Consider the following 22,432-nt stretch of genomic DNA (forward strand, 5'->3'; position numbering starts at 1 on the left):
ATTATTAACTAAATGAATAGAATTACAGACAAAATCAAAATAAACAGATACTTATAATGGAAAGACAAATTGAAGTTTGATGGATTGATACACTTAGAAGCTGCCGAAAGATAGATACAGAAGACTGATAAATAGATAGAGACACGACAGATAGATAGACATAGAGAGAGAGAATTTGAGAGATAGATAGATGTTAGATGAAGAATGAGAGAGACAGAGAAGATTATTAGAAAGATATGATACTGTAGTTACATAGATAGAGATAGAATTTGAGAGATAGATATATAGACAGATAGAGAAAAAGACAGACAGATGGATAGAGATAATTTGAGAGATAGATAGATGGATAGAGAGAAACAAAAGAGAGACAGATGAATAGAGAATTTGAGAGATAGATGTTAGATAGATAGAAAGCTAGATAGAGAATGAGAGAGATAGATTAGATAGCCAACTCGACAGATGGATATATCATGTAGTTCCATAGATTGATTTATAACATAGATAGTGGATAGACAGATATGATAGATATAAGGATAGATATAATATGAAAAAAAATTCAATATTTTAGCTATTATTCTTTTTTTATTCATATAAACGATCATGTGCGATAAAGTAAAAAAAAGAAATCATGGTCATCTTGTCCCCGCATGAGGGAATGAGATGCAAGTTTGATGCTTTTACCCATTGAGCTACAATATTTCCCAGACTTTAAAGTATTATTACTACGACGACGGCTCCTAGTAATAAAGAATATTACTGCTAAAATAATACTATTTACCCCTGCTATTACTACTACAACTGATAATAATAATAATATGAAAACAAAGTAAATACTACTTTTAGCAATTTAACAAAATCATCAAAATAGTAATATGTCCAGTTAGTTTCCCCTTAGCTGTATCAAAATGCTAGCTAATATTAAATAAAAAAATACATGTATAGATCAACGTGATCCTGATATGCAACATATTTTATTGCTCGCGATCTTCCAGCACACACTCTTACACACATGCACACTCACCATCACACAGACCAACAATCACACACACACTCACAATCTTACACACACACTCACTGACACACACACTCGTCTCACACATGCACACACACATGAAAAAAAAACAACTAAAACGATGGATGACATGTATACAGTGCGTATACCACTTTTGTTTATTTCACTATCATTTGATAAATGACATGCAGTGACAAAAATAGAGTTGAAACTTTGGTGTTTAATTTTTCTACATCACAAGCCAAAATCAGACATCCATGAGGCCTTGTGACAACAGATGGACAGACAAACAGTGCACAAACAGGTGGAAAACATGATGCTTCCAGCAACTTCACTGTGCTAGCATAAAATTCCAATGACAGTTATTGCCGTAACATTTATGGTAAGTCAGACAGACAGATTTCTTTCCAAAAAGTAAATACATAAAATATGAATAATTTGTTTGACCACATATCAAGCTTGTAAGAATATTAATCTAACATTAATATTACAGTGATCAACAAACATTTTCTTACTTATACCCTATATGAATTGTTTTTCTTTTAAACGCACACTTACCTCATCGGGTGATATTCTTTCACATCCGACCCACCGTTGTTGTCACTGGACAACAACCCACCCCACAATATGTTAACAGGCAACTTCAGAAGGGAGGGGGAACTACAGTATCTCTATGTGCAATGGCACGGTCATTTGTAACATTGTAGCTGGTCAGAAATGATGTTTTCTTAGCGTAATAGTTTGATATGATTCATGCAGAAGAATATGACACCAAGATCATCCATTTTGGTTGAATAGTTTTGCTGCTATATTTTTACAACCAACCAATGTCACTTTTGAGAATTTCTGTTGAAATCATGAACCAAGACAACACTGAAATGGGGTTCCTGCATTCACTGAGCCATGTACAAAGTCAAACAAACTTGTGGTGAGGAGTACTGTGCATAGATTTCAGTACAAGTGTACAGAACTACTTGACCAAAATCAATAATCTTGGTGTTTTTTCATCATTTTCCATGTTGGAAATAACATTGCGCTAGAAAAATGGCCCTCTGACCAAACGCTTGACACAAAATCAATGATCATGAAAATATTTTGTTAAAAAAAAATATTCTAAGCAATGAAACAAAAAATCGACAACATTTTGCTGAAGGTATTGAAGAAATTAAACCATTGGCTATGAGAACAGGAACTGTCTCTATGAGATTATCAGAATCTCAGAAGCAATGGGTTAACAGTCCCTGGTGTTGTATTCTTTCAGCACCACCCTGTTTAGAGATAGATATATATAATGTCAAATTCCACTCATGGTTCCTGTATTACATGAGACACAGATTCATTTTGCACTGTGTGTTTTTCCCAAAGACTGGCACATGGTCACAGCATGGCTGAGGGAATGTGGGGCAGCTGCTCGCCTTTTCCGTGGAAGTTGGGACGACTGAGAGCCTCTTGCATAACCATGCTCAACAACTGCTGCCTGTTTGGTCGGGCGACCCGCAGTTAACCGTCTCCGTCCCCCAATCTTCACTCTCCTCCGAGCAATGGCAGTTGGCTGCACACTAATGCTAGGCCCAGACGCTTGTAGAATCCCTGCTCCCTTGGTCTTGGGTTTTACCTTACGCCTGGCTAGGTTAACACCGCTGTATCTGCCAAACATGCTAACAGCAGACACCAAGTTGGTTTGGGTTTTCAGCCTTTTGTAAGACCTTATCATTGCCTTAAAGGGCTCAGCAAATGTCTTGGGATCCTGCTTCAGCTTCTCTTCCATCTCCATGAACATTTCATGGACTCCTTCTACAAGATTATCACATTCTTGGGCTGAAATAGAAGTGGAAAATCATAGTGCTGATAAAGTGGCAAACCCAGAATTTTATTAATTAGTATGATTAAAATTTTGAATGTACAAATGTCCTTTGATATTGGAATTAATCAGTACAATTTTTTTTATTTATTTATCAATGACCATGTGTATTAATCAAATTGTGAAAATCTGGAGCTAGTAATTATGTTGTGATTAGAAATTATAAATTTCTCATTTTCAGTTTAGTTGTAGGTTAATGATTAAATGGCATTTACATGGGCATAATACACAAAGTAATAAAGGTAAATGCTAGTTTTGGTAACGATATCAAAATGAGTTCGTACAGAATCAAATGAAATGACCACTAAAGTGTCTGTTTGTATAAATAAAACGCATGTGCCAAAGGATTCTGGAAGAAATTGTGTAATTGCTGAGAAATCAGCAAATAAGCACGGGATTCGGGTAGGGCGTCGGGCCCGACGCCCTGAGCAATAATTATACATTGTCCCACGTGCGCTTATCTGTGTTGGGGATTTTCGGTGTGAACATTTTTCAGCGTAGATTTCAAGATTTCACAAAGTCCAGTTAATGTAACTGTACCAGATCTAGATCCTCGATGATATACTTGCAATTAAGCCTTGTTTTACAGACTTTCTCATGAAATCAGTGTTAACTGCAACTACTGGAATTTCTCTTTAAAGTAATCATTACAAAGTTAAGATTAATATGGACTTTTTCAAGATAAAATTCTTCTCGGATATTCATTGTGATATAGAGAATTACATTATACATAAACATGTAATGTCTTGATATTCCTTACAGACTCATTACTAAAAAATTAGCACATTCCATCAGTCTGACAAAATATGTACTACTGATCATACTACAAAACAAATGTAGATGTACAGATAAATGCATTATAGAATAAAACAAGAATCATAATTGTACTTACTTATATGTGCTCAGAGGATATCCAAGCATTCCCTCATATACAATGTTTAGGTTGTACATGTACATGTAGTGGTCATGTTAGAATAAAACATGAAAACAAATAATGTAAAGAGTTAGATCATGCACATGGATGAAATACAAGAAAATACCATGCAAATTAAAAACACTTGTCAGGCAATATGAAACAGATGATGTCATAGCTCTTAATTCCATTTTGAAGAGATACACATGTAATGATCTGCATTTGGAAAACAGTTCATGCTGGTAAGATATGACATGTCCATAACATGTCAGTACATGTATGTATGACAATAATGACAGTTTCATGAATTCAACATACATTCATCAATGGTGTTTGTGTACATACATATATGACATCATGCAAAGACATAACAAGAAAACACTTGTTATTCATCTAAACCTTAACTGTAATTTTTTTTCTTTCAATTGGTATGTACAGTTTATCTGATTTTTTTACATAAATGATACCAACAAAAGAGCAAACATAGAATTGAGCTCAATTACTTGGTCTATATTATGGTGCAGTACAGTATCTTGTCATAAACAATCCCTACAGATGGAACACCTTTTGTCATATAGCTAAATAACTGGAGAACAGTGTTAACCCCATTTGTTAAAGACACTGTTTACAAATGTGGAAGAACCATTTTAACAAATTGTCATACTTTGACTTCTGACCTGTGTTCAAATGGCGATGTTTCTCCCTGTAGACTCAGTGCTTTTAATTCAGTGTCATGTTTAAGAACTTAACGATAATTAAGAAAACAAAGCTATACTTACATTGGGAATTGGAGATGGATATGTTGCCATGGAGACGTCTGTCAAATGCATTAAGCAAGTCTCCTTGAGCACGTAGACTGTCTACATGAACAAGTTGGGGATCTTGCAGTCCACTATGATCTGTGGCTAGTGATGTGTCATTCAGTTGAGGTGGTGGCGCATCTTCTGCCATGGGCTCTGAAGATTGAAGAGGGTCCAGCCATCCTGATGGAACACTGTCATCACCTTGAATTCAAGTGATAAACAAGAATGCATTTTGATCAAAATATTTTGCATTAGGCATTGTTTCAATAAATGTATGCAACACATGAATTAAACATTACACAACACAGATTGATAAAGTACAGGTTACGCATTAAGAAATCAAAACTTTTTTAAATCAACAGTGGGCTGTGGCAATTGCAAAGTCCTTTAATTATGCATATATAAAGCTGCAATAAAAAAATGAAAGCAATTCATAAACTTCATCACATTGTATTTCGAATCTCCTTGTTTTAAGTTAGTACATTTAGTTTTTATTTATGATTACAGCAAAAAAAAATAATCTTCCCAGCCAAAATTTAACTCTAAATATTCCTGAACAGTAGGCCTTGATTAGGCCTTAAAAGCATTCACAGTGATAGCTGCTCTCAAAAAATAAAATCAAAAATATATTTTTGTGCTTTCAAGTTAAATCAAACAACATATAAGCAATTATATCAAGTCAAAAGATAATCAAAAACCTTCTGCATCACACTGTATAGTTAGAATTGCACATAGAGTTAGAAATTGCAATACCATGGACAGAGGGGAATCATACATGTGGCCTGTATTTGAATTGGTATTTAAATTCAAAATGTTTACAACGAAAGCTCAATATTTCTTACGTCCAGTCGCGATTCTTAGCAACAATGTCCTTTCAGAAGCAGATGTTGGAAGGAAGTTGTTTGATGCCACTTTGAAGTGCCTCACAATGGCCCCTTGATGTTTGCAGGCACCCCCGGTGACCCCTTCATGGCACGAACACACACCAACAGCCATGTCAACAGTGTAATGACATTGACGATCACTCTGGCTTGTGACCTGGTAGGTACTCTCCCCAGTCTGGCAGTAGTAATATGAGCAATTTAACAATGTAAAGTGCTATAATATTCCTCTAATATTTTTGAAACCATTTCTAATTTACTCATATTCATTTTTCAAATAAAATATCCTTCCACCATGTCTTTATATCAAGTAACCTGAAAATAACAGGTAATTGTTTACACTTTGCCTTTTACATTTCATCTATCATTCACAAGATAGAAATATAAAGCAATGCATTAAATGATTGTCAGATTTTATGTGCATTACTTCAGGGAATTAGAAACTGATTGTCAGATTTTATGTGCATTACTTCAGGGAATTAGAAACTACCACACCTTTTCAAATAAAAAAAACAATGACATTATGTTTTTACAGGAACCACAGAAATTATAACTTATACAAAATTTTAATTTATAGTGAAATGAAAAATAAAGAACACTTACTTTGGAAATGTCGTCTTTGCTGATGTTCAATCCGCTATGACGTTCGATTCTCCACTTCAATGGCCGTTGGTTCACAACTGCCAGAAGTCTTCTCTGGTAAAAGCCTTCAAGCCTACAGAGGATGAAGTCTACCAGTTGCGGCACATTGAAGGCTTTGGAACGTTGAAGGATGGAATCCTTTAGGACCCTCATGGCAGCTTCAGCATAATTGTTTGTTTGATTGGCCCGAATCCGAAGCCCCAATCTAAATGCCTGGGCCCACACCTGTCGTCTCTCGTATAGGGATTCAAGGTATGCTCCATACCCATGGTACCTTAGTGAATTACAAGAATCATACTACTTCCTTTAACACAAAATCATATTCAGAATGAACTGCTAACATGTATTTTCTACGATTTAAAGTTTTCTTTGATTGAAAGTTACGTTACTCTTTCTTATATTTCAAAGTCATCCAGTAGAATAAGAACTTATTGGTATTATTCGAAATGGTTTAATTTTTGTGAATGTCGTGAGTCAGTTATTGCGATAATTCTCAATTTGGATGTGTATATTCACAGTAATGAATGTACCACTAAAATAGCAAAAAAATAGGACTCACAATTTTTGAAATTTAGTCCAAAACCATGAAAATATTGGCATACACAGATTGGACCTAACTTTTTGTCATGTAAACATTTTATTAGTTTCTGTCTTGCCCTAGAAGAAACCTCATGTAAATTTCTTCATTGCTTCAACTTCTCTCTTCTCTGAATGCTGCTCCTCTCACAAGACAATTGAATGAGAGAAATGATATTTTTACAAAAAAAATGTCACATCAAGGTACATAAAAATGCAAAGACTACTATTGTGACTTCATGCTCACCGTACAACAGTCGGATCACTCTTTGCATGATTGTATGCTTCTTCAACTGTGTGCGTGTCCTTGGCATACATCATCTGCTTCACATGCAGAAATAAGCTCTGGCGGTGATCTTTACTGATTCCATGCTTGCTGTCCCACAGCCATCGCCAGACAGCTTGCAAAAGGTGAAATGTGCAAAGAAGAAGCGTGGACTTCGGGAAGACCGCATGGATAGCCTTCCTCTCAGATGAACAATCATCTGTGATGAACACTGCTGGGCCCTCATCACCATTTCCTCCAAACGCATCAACGGGCAGAATTGTTTTCAGGAGATTCAGGCCTTCGGTGAGGTTATAATAACACCTAATGGAAGGCCACCTGATGAGCTGTGGGTCAGCAGCAGGAAGATCCTACTTCCATGGCGATCAACATTACCTGGCAGTAAACATCATGACAAAACTTATTTAATTACCGGTATATATGCCAATTGATATAATAAAACAAGAACTCATATAAAGAGGTTAATTACAAGGGCAATGTAATATTTTTCATTGGGGGTAGGGGTTGGGAAAGTTGAGCAAATAGAAAAGGGGCATTTTTATGGGCAACTAGCACTCAAAAATATTAGGTCGAGGTGCACATTTACATGGACCAAAAAGTGGAGGGATGGGGGTAGAGAATGTCCCCTGCCACAGCAAATACTGACTTAACTCTTTAAGCGCCATTGACAGCTATTTGTGCCCATAGGCCACTCGTGCCGGTGGCAGCTATTTGTGCCAAAGTAACTTTTTTTTTGTTTAACCAATTTTACAGCCAGAAAACCAACACCATATTCTGTGTTTTTTTCTGTTGTTATACTGGCAAGGAATTGACAATTCATTTTATCATAAAAAAATAGTGGTTTACACAGACATTTTTTGAGTAAAATTGTATTTTTGCATCATTATTTTGAAGAGTTGATTTTGGATATTGCCGCGATATGAATCAAGATTTCCCCTATAGAAACATGTGATATAACGGTTGTGTGTAGCAATACACGTACTTCTATGGGCAGAGCAAAGGCGAGTGTGCGAAGGCATTCAGCTCGGAATTGACCAATGACAGAGCGGTACGATGTTCCTCACCCAGCACTACTCGCCCATTCGCTATTGTTACATGAATATTCATGAGCTATCGATCGGGTCTTTTGCATTCTTCTTCTTCTTCTTTCCTTGGTTGGCAACCAGTCAGGATTGACTATTTTTGCCACAGCTTTTGTTCATTTTCAGTAGCTTATTATATATTTTTTCCATTCCTTTTTTCCTTCTCTCTCTAATTCTTTTTTTTTCTTTTTTTTCTTCCTTTTCTTTTCTGTTATTTTCTTTGTCTTTTTTTCTCTTTTTTCTTTTCTTTTTCATTTTATTTTTTTTCTTTTCTTTTGTCTTCTCTTTTCTTTTTTTTCTTCTTTTTTTCTTTTCTTTTCTTTTTTCTTTCTTCTGTTTTCTTTGCTTTTCTTCTTATATTTCTTCTTTTTTTTCTTTTTATTAATTCTTTTTCTATTTTCTTTTCTCTTTTTTCCTTTTTATTTCTTTTTTGTTTCCCTTCCTTTTTTTAAAAAAAATTTTCTTTTGATTACGTTCTGATTCTTGCAACACGTTTGACTTTCTTCTGCTCCAGTAAGCTGCAACAGAAAAAGCAAAAGTAAACTGGATTTGTGGCCTGATAAAACTGCAGCCGGTATGGTAGTATTCTTGTGTCAAGGCTTTTTTGTGCCTGCAAATGTGCACGGTTTGGGGGAGATTTTTTTTTTTTTTATTTTTTTTTTTGGGGGGAGGTTTTATACTTTGTTTTTTGCATTCTCACAAAATTGTTCTCGTTATGAATATATGAGTAAAGAAGGCTCTCATCCAACTCTCGTCGCACTGCAATCATCACACTCATTGTTTATTTATTAATTTATTATTGTTATTATTATTATCATTATTAGTATGACTATTATCATTATCATTATTATATTATTGTTATTTTAATTATTATTATCATTTTCGATATTTTTCTCCTTCACCTTATTCTTATTATCATTAAAGGGATGGTCCGGGCTGAAAGTATTTATAGTTTTATAAATAGGGCAGGATTCACTGAGCAAAATACCGAAAAATTCATCAAAACCGGATAACAAATAACAAAGTTATTGAATTTTAAAAGTCAATGCGGCAAGGGCGAAATAAAAAGTATGATATGTGTGATCTTTTATTTACAAAATTCTGTGAATTTCATGCATTTTCCGCAATGCGTTTTTTTTCATTCTTCCTCATTTGTTTTATTAGCGAGAAATAATTAATATTAATCAATGTATCATTTCTTCCGATGATCCGCTTTCTTTTGATTTTCCCTTTTTGCCAGCAAAACGATGATGGGTAAATACCCCTACACGCTGAGCTCATATGTCAAATCTGATATCATATACTACTAAATGAAAAAATGAATCAAGCAAATTTGATAACAACAAATTACGAACCAAGTTTGGTGGAAAAAATAAACATCAAATTTGCATCGGTTACGGAAAGAAACCTAAATATTATTTTGATCATCAACAAAATATATGTTGTCAATGTGGCAAGGGCGAAATAAAAAATATGATGGGTGTAAGGAAGATAAAAAACACAAAAGATAAATGTGAGTGAGCGAATCAAACGAGTAAACGCACTTTTCATGACCTTTATCTTCAAAATTCTGTGAATGTCATGTATTTTCCGTAATGCGTTTTTTTTTATTCTTCCTCATTTGTTTTATTAGCAAGAAATAATTTATATCAATCAATGTATCATTTCTTCCGATGATACGCTTTCTTTTGTTTCTCCTTTTTGCCAGCAAAAAGATAATGGGTATATATCCCTACACGCTGAGCACATATGGCAAATCTGGTAGCATAAACTGGACTACTACTAAATGTAAAAAAAATAATATATCAAGCAAATTTGACAATTGAAAATGTTAAATGTACTAACATATCGAGTATGTTTATTGTGCATGAGTCCTACCGCATGAATAAAATATTGACAATGCACGTTATAAAGAAGTTTATTGGTGTCATTTATATATAATTTGAACAGCAAATGATGTCCATTTCATTTTTTTCAGGAAAGGGGAAGTCAAATTAATCCTTACCAGATTAATATTTTCAATGACGGGGTAATTATCGATATCACAAATAAGAGGTGTAGTAAATATAATTTCTGATATTGTCGAAAGCCATATCTTACTTTTCCGATAGATGATCCATTACAAACATATTATTTGAATAAACAAAGGTTCAACAAATTATAAAGATCTAAATTTCTACAAATTGTTAGTAATTTCTACCTTCACACCCCATCGCTTCGTTATTTCTTTTTCCGCTTTTATCTTTCAATTTTCTGTATGTTTGATTTGTCAAGAATTATATAGCTTATACATTTCTTCAATCTTAAATTTCATCTTTATCCTTTATTTCTAAATATGCAAAGTAGGCTTCAGCTATAAGTTGATTTATTTATTTTAAACTATTTGTTTTTCTTTTTGCTTTTGATAAGTGGAAGTAACGATGCCAGTGTTTGTGCTGGTGGTGGTGGAGGTGTGCATCACAAAAAATGGCTAAAAATCAACATAAACATTTCCACCTGACCTCACATTTCTTTTTAGGGGGGGGGGGTCAGACCAGAAATACAGAACAAATAGGCTTATTTTCATTTTGAAAATTTGTATTGATTTTTAGTTTGTAGCTGATCTGCATTTCCTCTTCTTGATTCACGAAAAAAAATCTAGTTCTGTGTACTTTGCCAAGAACGCTCACATTATTTCGTGGGATTTTACACCCCAAACCTGTTATACCCTTTCATAAACCAAATTATGCGGCTAATAGTAGCATAATTTGGTCGTAAAATCGGAAGAGGACCAGAGTAATCCGCATTATTTTTATGCTGCAATTATCGGAATAATAGCAGCATCGGGACCAGATTTTTACTTTATGAAGGCATTTCGAAACTAAGGCGGGTAATTGCCATGGAGCGGTCACAAGGTCACCCTTTTCAAACGCAACCGCATCCGGGGGGGGGGGTGCGGTTTCCATGACGATTATCCTCCTTTTTCAGGACGGGCGCTCGTAAAAATAATGCGGATTATTTTCGGAGTTTATGAACGCAATTTTTATTGAATTATCCGCATAGGTTTATGAAAGGGGTATTAGTGTATTGGATCTGTCCGATCCCTCTTTATCTATATTTAAATATATCATCTTTAGTTTTCTATATTTTGTCTCCTTGTGACTGGCAATAACTTTGTTACAGTACGAAAGCCCGTATGTACGACGAATAGACCCTGACAAAATATGACCAAACTTTACACTGATTCATGATAGAACGATAGTTGACTGGGTCGCAAATGTTTGTTGGCGACACTGGATAGAAATCGCCTACATTATCCAAAACAGTATATAGTTGAGTGCATCGCACACCACAAATCGTATCCAGGTTACGATTTTTCCAAAGCATGTTTTGCATTACGACAATATTGACAAGAATTGAAATGACATAAAAATTTACTCTGCACTAATAATTTTGTTGCGGAATACCGCGCATTCTAAAAAATTACAGGGTCTTGTTTTGAAGACTACACGAATGTAAGGGTACGGTTGGCTGCACTGTGAAGATACATGGCTCTAATATATTATTGTGTGTGTTTGCGTGGGGATCGCAGCTGTGCTGTGATTGGTCACTTGATCGACGACAATGCCCTTTTTTTGGAAAAGGACGGTTTCAATTGTGTGTGTATAAACCCTCTCGTATTTCAGAGGAAATAACTTGAATAGCAAGATAGTATTTCATTCAAAAGATCATTATTTTTCACATTTTGTTTGTTCAGTTACTTCAATAGATACGTCATTTGAAAGGGTAAACATTGAACTTTCATTTCATCTTCTTAATTTCTTGATATCTTTACAATTCCTTGGGTTATTTACTCTTTGAAATATTCATGAAATCATAATTTTCTAGGTTTTACTTATAAAAAAAAAACCATGTAAAATATTTAATCTTTTCTTAATTTTTCCAAACGCAGATTTGAAAGGTCATAACATTATAATAAAGTCCATGAACCATGCATCATTTCATGTGTAGAAGTTTTCATTATACAACGTACGGGTAAAGAGTTATTACCGTTTTAAAAATTAGTCTTTGCTTACGTTTCGGTCAATTTAGGATTCCTCGAATATCCCTGGCACTAGAGGGGTATTGGACCTGGCATAGTAAGAGTTAACAGTCCGGGTTATAATTGAGCAAGGTGCCTCACGAAAGAGGAAAAAAATCATATAGTGCTTCTAGACTAGTTTTTTACACTGAATAGGAAAATATGAGTTAACCAGGCTGTTTCCTGAAAATTACCCGTGAGGGCGTTTTTTTCAAAATGGCCGCCAATTTTCCAGAACATTTGAATTTTCGTACATAGATTTTGCGACTCACATTTGATTGCCACAAAATTAGTGTCATATGAAAGACAAATAAATTTCCGGGTATCTGGAAAACGAAGACCAGGGACACGTATCACACTCGTGTGAAAGCGTTTGTAGTTCACGCACGAAGTGTGTACAAAGCAGTGCAAAGTGTGTACAAAACACGTGAGCGGGTTAGAATGGACTTTGCACATGTTCTCCCATTCACATAACGCATGTCCCCGGTCTTCGATCTTCGTTTTCCAGACCTGTTGTTGGGTGTCTGGAAAACGAAGACAGAAGACCGGGGATCGCATCCGTCTAGCTAAAATAAACCATTATTATATTCAGATCAAATTCAGGAATATTCTGATATTGGATATGTAATCAGTTATGATTGGTTGAAAAGTTGATGGTTAATTGTAAAGATATCGTTATCAGCTAGGGCATAATTAATACATAACAATTATAACGTACATAATTTATTTCACCCACGGAATTCATCCATTGCAATTCTCAAAACTGTCATAATTAAATGAAAACTTGCATACAATACACCTAATACTAGCTGCGCAATCACGTACGAGCAGACTCAACTTAACTGGCGTTTGCAACTATTTTACCGCATACATTCGTAATTCCGAAGCTTCGTAATTCCGAAGGTTCGGTTATTCCGAAGGTTCGTATTTCCGAAGGTTCGTAATTCCGAAGGTTCGTAATTCCGAAGGTTCGTCAATCCGAAAACGAAATAAGGTTCGTAATTCCGAAGGTTCGTTAATCCGAAAACGAAATAAGGTTCGTAATTCCGAAGGTTCGTTAATCCGAAAACAAAATAAGGTTCGTAATTCCGAAGGTTCGTTAATCCGAAAACGAAATAAGGTTCGTAATTCCGAAGGTTCGTTAATCCGAAAACGAAATAAGGTTCGTTAATCCGAAAACGAAATAAGGTTCGTTAATCCGAAAACGAAATAAGGTTCGTTAATCCGAAAATTAAATAAGGTTCGTATTTCCGAAAATGAAAATAATTCATTTTGGTAACAAAAACAATGTTGTCATTACAAGATTACACGATATTATGCAATGATATAGTAATAACGATCGATGATGTGTGTTGGGGCCAAAGCATGTATTTCATTAAGAATGGCGCCCTGATCAAGCATAGGCCAATTTCGATTTTATCTGAGCAATTGCTGCCTATAAGCAAATGGTTTAATTAAAGATGCAGGGGATCAAGTGTGTTGGAAGCGTGCGAGCAACCTCTAGATAATAGGATTTGTATTGGAGGGGATGTCATTTTTAATAACAGCTTCTGCTGGTAATAAAAATAATACTAATAATGATCCTTGTGAGATGTTGAAAGCGCGAATCGCAAGCTGAAACTAGTAGACATTTCATGTAACAAGACGTGAAGTGAGCATTCGGAGCATTTTTTGTAATCGTGAGAAAGATGTGTATCTTTCTAAAGAATTAATGCGAGTGTGAGCTGTAATTTGTTTATATACTGACCTGGGGCCCGTTGCATGAAACTTTTTGCCTGAGGTTGTTTTTACAGGAGTTTTTGCCCTGTGCTAAAGTCATTGGCGGAAATCAGACTAACCTTAGTTTTCAGTTTTTACCAGAGTTTTCTCAGGTAAAAAGTTTTATGCAACAGGCTTCAGAAAGTAATCTTTTAAGGACTGCATTTAGTGACTCATGAATAGAATATATATCTCACGAACTAAATAATGAGAGCGCGAACCGCAAGCTTAAAATTTGTGATATTCCAACCTGAAAACTGGACATTTCATATTTCTTTTTTGTAACCAGGAATAGAATGAGTTCCTCAATAAACAATACTTGATGCGAGCGAGAAACGTGAGCCAAATTTTTCCGATTTTCCAACCTGAAAACTGGACATTCTAAGCATTCTTGTAAAAAAATAATAATAGCTGGGAGAATAGTTTTCAGAACTGAAGTGGCTTCCCTGGGTAAATGATATCTATATCAATATTATCATTCTAGGCCCACATGAAATTTCCAAAAGTTTGAGCACGTGATTCACTCGCAACATCTCACAAGGATGCCCTTTTAACAGTATTGACCAAAAAGGTGAATTTTACATCTTCAGATTTGACTTTTCCCCCCAAACCGCTTGCTCTCTACGCTCGCAGAAATGAAACGTAAATATATAACTTTAGTGATCACTTAAAAAATTGTGCTCAATTTAGTTACTACAAAAACACACAACCTCTTTACACAGATGATAATCTAATGGTGAAAATATCCGTTTGCACCAAATTGCCCCTATTGGCCCCCTTTTTTTTACTTTGCCCCCCCCCCCAAAAAAAAAAAAAAAAAACGTTCCGCCGCCATTGGCTAAAACACGCATCATCTTCATGGCTAACTGCAAAAAGTTCTTAAAATGTCCCCTTTAGATCAGGTCAGAGCTTATATATTTAAAAATTCTGTTCGCGCTTCTTGCTAGCAGTTATTATCTAAATTTAGTTACATAGGCATCTCGCTTTGAAGATCGCAAACATATTGCCCATCATATTAACAAAAATATATAGCTCGCACTCGCATTATTTAAAAAGGGTTTATCATGTTATTACATATTTACTTTATTTTATAAGGATAAAGCTAATTATTGACTGTTAGGACTACCCTTTCAAAGAAACAAACAAAAATCAACTTTAAACTGCCGATCAAGGAAAATATGGCTAAAAAAATTCCCCCCCCCTCTATTTGACGAAAGTTGGATCCGCCGGGAGGGAGGCAGGGGGCATCAAAAATGGAATAAAAAACAGGGGAATTAATATTTTCCAAAATGGGAAAGTTCCTTTTTCAAAAATAAATATGCCGTTTTTCATGTTTTTTTCGAAATAAAATACTCTTTTTAAAGTATACAAGTTAAGTTTTCAGGCTGGAATATTGAAAAATTTCAGCTTGCGCTTCGCACTCTCATTCGATTGGTGAAATATGCATCCTAAAGAGGTCAATGCTTTCTTTAACAGGTTCCTTTTCTGGTCAGTATGTTCAAGCTCGCGTTTTGCGCTCGTGTTAATTCTTTATTTAGATGCACATCTTTTTAATGACAGCAGAAATCTGCTCGGATTTTTAAAAACTAATTTTCATTTTTATTGAAATAACCTAAAGTTTAGCTTGTGATTCACGCTCGCAACACCTCGCAATAATGCCATTTTAAGAATAACTGACCACAAAAACGTTATACAACTTCACCTTTGAATTTGTTTTACCAAGCCGCTCGCTCATTATACTCTCTCCCGAAAAATAAAGCCTAAATATACATTTTGCCATAATAAGAAGTCACTTAAAAAAAGTGATTCTCTACTTAATCACTATCAAACAGACAATGACTTCAAGCAGATGATAATCTTCAGGTGAAAATATCACCACAGTCCCAATTTTGACGTATGAGTTTCATTTTTTGGCTTTACCCCCAACGAAAATTCGTTCAGACGCCCTTGCCTTCCCATCCTCATATAATAACTGAACGGCAACAGTGTCCCCCGCCCCCTCCCCTTGCCTCTGCCTCTGCTTTCCCGGTTTTCATTTTTCGGATTAACGAACCTCATTTTGTTTTCGGATTAACGAACCTTATTTTGTTTTCGGATTAACGAACCTTATTTCGTTTTCGGATTAACGAACCTTCGGAAAAACGAACCTTATTTCGTTTTCGGATTAACGAACCTTCGGAAAAACGAACCTTATTTTGTTTTCGGATTAACGAACCTTATTTCGTTTTCGGATTAACGAACCTTCGGAAAAACGAACCTTATTTCGTTTTCGGATCAACGAACCTTCGGAATAACGAACCTTTTTTCGTTTTCGGATTAACGAACCTTCGGAAGAACGAACCTTATTTCGTTTTCGGATTAACGAACCTTCGGAACAACGAACCTTATTTCGTTTTCGGATTATCGAACCTTCGGAATAACGAATCGTCGGAATTACGCCACAAATGTTCGGATTAACGAACCCTTTTTCGTTTTCGGATTAACGAACATCGAGGTATAGGCAATTTACGTGTTTCGGAATTACGAACCTTCGGAATAAAGAACCTTCGGAATTACGAAGCTTCGGAATTACGAAGTGTAACCTTATCTACCTATGGGCAGTCTTTCTGTGCAAAAATGAAATCGATTTGTTCATTTATGGATGAGTGAGCACACATCAAAGTGGGAAAATTGGTATTTTCAATGTCACAGACTCATTTTAAAGGGTAATAAAGTGAATATCGGGGGCAATTCGGTTTAAAATGTGACTTTAATTGCCATTGTTTTTATCATCCATCATTTTATCACTACATAGTTTCCGAACTTAAAACATTTTCATGGTTGAGCGAGCACATTCGAAAACTTAGGAATGAATACTGTTTATAATGCATAAATTCATTCTTTCCCTAACAATTTCTCATGATCAGTTTAATTTATGGACAAGTCAGTGGTGGATCCAGCATTTTGAAATGGGGGAGGGGCCTATAATCGGGGGAGACTTCCGAACATTTTCAAATTTTAACATTATCTAACAAGTTTTAGAGGATACTACCGTAAACCCCTATGATGATACGTCACAATAAAGGGGCCGCGGAACGGTTTTCAAAGGGGGGGGGGCTGACCATGCAAAAAATCACAATAGTATGATCATTTTTACATTTATGTACATGCTTTTGGAAAAAAAGTGAGGGGATGAAGCCCCCAGCCCCCCCCCCCCGCGGTCCCTGCAATACACTGTGCTCACTCAACCATGAACATACAATATCAAAATTGTGTGTGGAGTGGCTAAATCATGGATTGTAAAGTGTAGGGGCTAACAGCATAACACCATAAAATTAACCTAAAAACAACTTTTTGCCCAACTTTGTATTTGCACAATCTGAAAAAACGACTCTTGTGACTTTTAAAAATGGTCATTTTTAATTCAATCTTTAATCACTCATGCATGACCCAACCGATCAAATTCATTTTTCACCAGGAGTTGCTTAATGGGCGTAGAAAACCACCTACGAAATATCATATCTCGAAATAATTCCGTTCAAAAGTTACCGCAATTTGATTTAGGGGGGACTTACTTTTTTTGTTGTGTATATATGAAAAGGTCATTGACTTTTGACCTTGAAAAAAAAATTTCCCCAACCCGTATTCCCCCCTAACTTTTTTTTGGTAAATGTTGACACCCATACCTACTCAAATTAGTTGAAATCCATTTCCAATAATTTAATCCAGATTGGCTATTTTGAGGTCTAATTTAGGGATACTAAAGATGTTCTTATTGCCTTTGACTCAAAGCTCCTCCTGGATATCAATGCCAAGCTATAAAAAGCGACCTCTATATATATCAATTAAATCCATAATAGCCGTTCCAGTGGTCTCCTGGCCTGATGAGTCGCTATCATTCAGTCTTCAAGATACATGTACATCACATGCGGGTCGGACCCGACGATCTCCGAACCAAGCGGAGGGATGAGAACAGAGAGAGAGAGAGAGAGAGAGAATGCAACGGTAGTGCAATGTCATACGCCGGTTTTGCGGGCCAAAACGCAAAGGGTTAATAGGGAAATTAAAAATTATAAGCTCTGCTTTTTATATAGCTTGCCCTTCATATTTACATCTTATTGATATATCTGTCTCCAATCCAAACCTTCAATTGTATAATATGTGTCTAATTTATTATGAATTATGATGATGTATTGCATCACTTTATTGTCAATGATTTGCTGTCTTTCGATGGACGTTAACATTTTTTTTGATATTATATGAGATATGAAAATAAACCAAACTGAAACTGATCTAAAAACTGATTTACTCGACTGGACGTCGTACAACACTTGCACATGTGGTAGCGACCAATATGTACAGACGCCAGTCTTGCGACTGGGTGCGATGGTATATACGCCATAAGACTGTTGAAAGACCGATCACAACGGCGAATGACATTGCACTACCGTTGCATTCTCTCTCTCTCTGTTACCCAACCGGTTCCAGTTAGGATTTCCAGTTGCCCAACTGGTTCCAGTTAGGATTTACAGTTACCCAATTGGTTCCAGTTATGATTTCAATTGGTTTCAATTGGCAATTGTTAAGTTCCAGTTAAAACCAATTGAAACCAGTTGCAAATCCAACTGGTTTCAATTGGATTTTGGTCCTGGGAAGGTAAGGTGAGCTGTGTGATTGGTCTCACCCCATCACACCTCCGCTATAAAGACACCTGCAAACGTGACATAAAACTTGCCGGCATCGACACTAACACTTATGAATGTGTAGATGATAGTCGCCATTCTATGGAGAGCTACTAAGTACAGGGGTCAAGACCTCAGAAAATAATTGGAATGCTAAATTGGCAGACCAAAAACCTAGGAGGAAGACTAGGGCAGCATTTATATAAACGTGTCTCAGCGCCATCCTCCTTCATCTGTAAACATTTGCTGTAGAGACTGCCACTCTAGAGTGGATCTCTATAGTCACTCTAGAAAATGTAAGGCCTAGCGCTACACCATCGTCTTTTAAGGCGAACTGATGCCTACCGATCATTGGACACATTGATTTAGAAAAAAATATTGATAAAACATTTTCAAACTCAAATAAGACCTTAAAAGCTTCTTCAGTACAAAGGTATGGATGAACATTAAAAAATAAAACTACACTCGAAATGGATCATAGCCCAAACCTAAAGAGGATTAATTCTAAGTTGAGCAATTAGTGTTGAAATCTGACATCTAAAATGTAACTTCACCTTGACCTTGAAATTGAAAATTAATAAAAGAAATGAGTATTCTTTACTGAAATCCTTTTACATTAGTTCTAACACGCATAAGCCTCGGATAGTAATTTTTCAAGATGGCGGTTGGCGGCTATCTTGGATTTGATCTGAAGATAATCCTTTATGCAAAATTACTGCATGAATTGAATCAACATCGCAAATGACTCATGAATAGAGTTATTATTCATGATTCTGGGGCAAAGGGTTCAAAAATTGATATTTAAAGATGGCGTCATGTGGCGGCCATCTTGGATTTGACCTGAAGATGACATTATATTGCAAAATAAAAAGCAGAAATGGATTCTGCACACCTCAAAACCCCTGAATAGAGGTATTACTCGTCATTCTGGGGCAAGGGAATCAAAAGTCAATTTTTAAAGATGGAATATGGCGGCCATCTTGGATTTGACCTGAAGATGACCTTACATTGCAAAAATGATTACAGAAATCGGTTCTACACATCTCTAAAGCCCTAAAACGAGCCATTACTCATTATTTTTGGGAAAGGGGAACCATTTTGAATTTATGCAAATTAGCAAAACTGCCCAAACGGCAACTTTGGGCAACCAAGCTGAATATGTTCTAGGACCCCATAGGAACACGAATCAAGAAAAAAACTTCATCGGAAAGAACTTTTCTAGGTTCGGAAAATGTCAAATCAACTAATAGTTAATAATTACAAAGATAGTCCGTTTTGGGTGATATCACGTCTTACCAACTAACTTTATTTTCCAGAATGAATAGAACAGAGGTGAACATTCCCTTGCGATTACGATGATGATGCGGCCCAACAAAAGTCCGAAACTATTTTGTGATTTTTGGCTTCTGAGCTTCAAGATGGTGGTCCCAAAGTTTCACAAACAAAAATCGCTTTTTGTATCTATTTCTCATGAATTATAGTTTGTAATAAAAATATTTTTGTTCCTGAAGAGAGCATACCAGTATTCGATTTGTTTTCCTGTTGCAATTTCAAAGAGGGAAAGGGGTAAATGTGACTTAAGTGGTAGATCTGAAATCACATCTCCCAACGCTCTTCTCGTCTTGTTGTACGTTTTATTTATCTATATCCCTTTCCCCCTATTCGCTGATGACTCGGTTTGTTTCCTTGAAGTAGAAAATTTATTTGAATTTTTGCATATATTTTGAACACTCTGGGTGTAAAAAATAATCTGTTCGTCACAACGAGAGAAAGTAAATTATTTTTATCTAATGTAATTATAGCATCTAATTTGTTCCTTCATTTTATTAATTTTTGACTGTTTTGGGGTTTTTCACAACTGAAAACAAAAGTAAAAAATAAATCATGTAATATTTGTATCCCTTTTTGTCTCCATACTTTAATCGTTCAATTAAGTAGTACAGAGGCGTTGGAGTCGGTGGGGGGGGGGGGGGGGTCGGGTCATTCCCCCCTCCCATCAGTTAACGTATACAAAAACACGAAGTCCATGAATTGATACTCAATCTGTGAAATACCGATATCTAAAAGTGCTCGAAATATACCTGACACATATTAATGATATCATTTTTGAGAATTATTTCTTTCCTGCATGAATTACAAAACGTCAATCGTATAGGTTCAATGTGTAACATTAACTGTATAATTTATAGTTAAAATGATAGCAATTGTCAAGGTTTTCTTGTCAAGGTCAAGAATATCATGTTAAGTTTGCCCAATGTCATCAGTATCTCACTTTATGTTAAACAGAAAATATAGAACTGTATATTTTGTAAATTCGGTTACACTTCGTAATTCCGAAGCTTCGTAATTCCGAAGGTTCTTTATTCCGAAGGTTCGTAATTCCGAAACACGTAAATTGCCTATACCTCGATGTTCGTTAATCCGAAAACGAAAAAGGGTTTGTTAATCCGAACATTTGTGGCGTTATTCCGACGGTTCGTTATTTAGAAGGTTCGATAATCCGAAAACGAAATAAGGTTCGTTGTTCCGAAGGTTCGATAATCCGAAAACAAAATAAGGTTCGTTGTTCCGAAGGTTCGTTAATCCGAAAACGAAATAAGGTTCGTTGTTCCGAAGGTTCGTTAATCCGAAAACGAAATAAGGTTCGTTGTTCCGAAGGTTCGTTAATCCGAAAACGAAATAAGGTTCGTTTTTCCGAAGGTTCGTTAATCCGAAAACGAAATAAGGTTCGTTAATCCGAAAACGAAATAAGGTTCGTTAATCCGAAAACAAAATAAGGTTCGTTAATCCGAAAACGAAATAAGGTTCGTTAATCCGAAAACGAAATAAGGTTCGTTAATCCGAAAATGCGAGGTGTTGCGAGCGTGAATCACAAGCTAAGACTTTAGGGTATTTCAATAAAAAATGAAAATAAGTTTTTAAAAATCCGAGCAGATTTCTGCTGTCATTAAAAAGATGTGCATCTAACTCAAAAATTAACACGAGCGCAAAACGCAGCTTAAACATACTGACCAGAAAAGGAACCTGATAAAGAAAGCATTTAGTGACCTCTTTAGGATGCATATTTCACCAATCGAATGAGAGTGCGAAGCGCAAGCTGAAAATTTGCAATATTCCAGCCTGAAAACTTAACTTGTATACTTTAAAAAGAGTATTTTATTTCGAAAAACACGAACAACGGCATATTTATTTTTGAAAAAGGAACTTTCCCATTTTGGAAAATATTCATTTCCCTGTTTTTTATTTCATTTTTGGGGTGCAAGTGCCCCCTGCCTCCCTCCCGGCGGATCCAACTTTCGTCAAATAGGGGGGGGGGCAATATTTTTTAGCCACATTTTCCTCGATCGGCAGCTTAAAGTTGATTTTTTGATTGTTTCTTTGAAAGGGTAGTCCTAACAGTCAATAATTAGCTTTATATCTATAAAATAAAGTAAATATGTAATAACATAATAAACTCTTTTTAAATAATGCGAGCGCGAGCTATATATTTTTTTTTAATATGATGGGCAATATGTTTGTGATCTTCAAAACGAGATGCCTATGTAACTAAATTTAGATAATAACTGCGAGCAAGATCGCATACAGATTTTTTAAATATATAAGCTCTGACCTGATCTAAAGGGGACATTTAAATAACTTTTTGCAGTTAGCCATGAAGACGATACGTGTTTCAACCAGTGTCGGCGGGATATATTTTCCTTGGGAAGGGGGCAAAGCCAAAAAAGGGGCCAATAGGGGCAATTTGGTGCAAACGTATATTTTCACCATGAGATTATCATCTGTGTAAAAAGGTTGTGTGTTTTGTAGTAATTGAATTGAGCAAAAACAATTAAGTGATCACTGATTGATAAATTATATATTTACCCTTATAAAAAAAAATTGAATGGTATACCATTG

General features: G+C 35.6%; 2 protein-coding genes across 2 annotated transcripts; both read right to left on the reverse strand.

The window, feature by feature from the left end:
* Nucleotides 1-1,565: 1,565 nt before the first annotated feature.
* LOC121408283 lies at nucleotides 1,566-2,830 on the reverse strand. Its single transcript, XM_041599730.1, has one exon. It carries the CDS (start codon nucleotides 2,790-2,792, stop codon nucleotides 2,349-2,351), a length of 444 nt encoding a protein of 147 aa, XP_041455664.1. The 5' UTR covers nucleotides 2,793-2,830; the 3' UTR covers nucleotides 1,566-2,348.
* A 937-nt stretch (nucleotides 2,831-3,767) lies between these two features.
* On the reverse strand, nucleotides 3,768-7,257 carry LOC121408195. Its single transcript, XM_041599614.1, has 4 exons — nucleotides 6,936-7,257; nucleotides 6,074-6,386; nucleotides 5,432-5,648; nucleotides 3,768-4,790 (listed from the first exon to the last, which is right to left on the reverse strand). Exons 1-4 carry the CDS (start codon nucleotides 7,007-7,009, stop codon nucleotides 4,507-4,509), a joined length of 888 nt encoding a protein of 295 aa, XP_041455548.1. The 5' UTR covers nucleotides 7,010-7,257; the 3' UTR covers nucleotides 3,768-4,506.
* Between the last annotated feature and the right edge of the window lie 15,175 nt (nucleotides 7,258-22,432).

This window comes from Lytechinus variegatus, chromosome 1 (assembly GCF_018143015.1).
Source record: "Lytechinus variegatus isolate NC3 chromosome 1, Lvar_3.0, whole genome shotgun sequence".
Lineage (NCBI taxonomy): Eukaryota > Metazoa > Echinodermata > Echinoidea > Temnopleuroida > Toxopneustidae > Lytechinus > Lytechinus variegatus.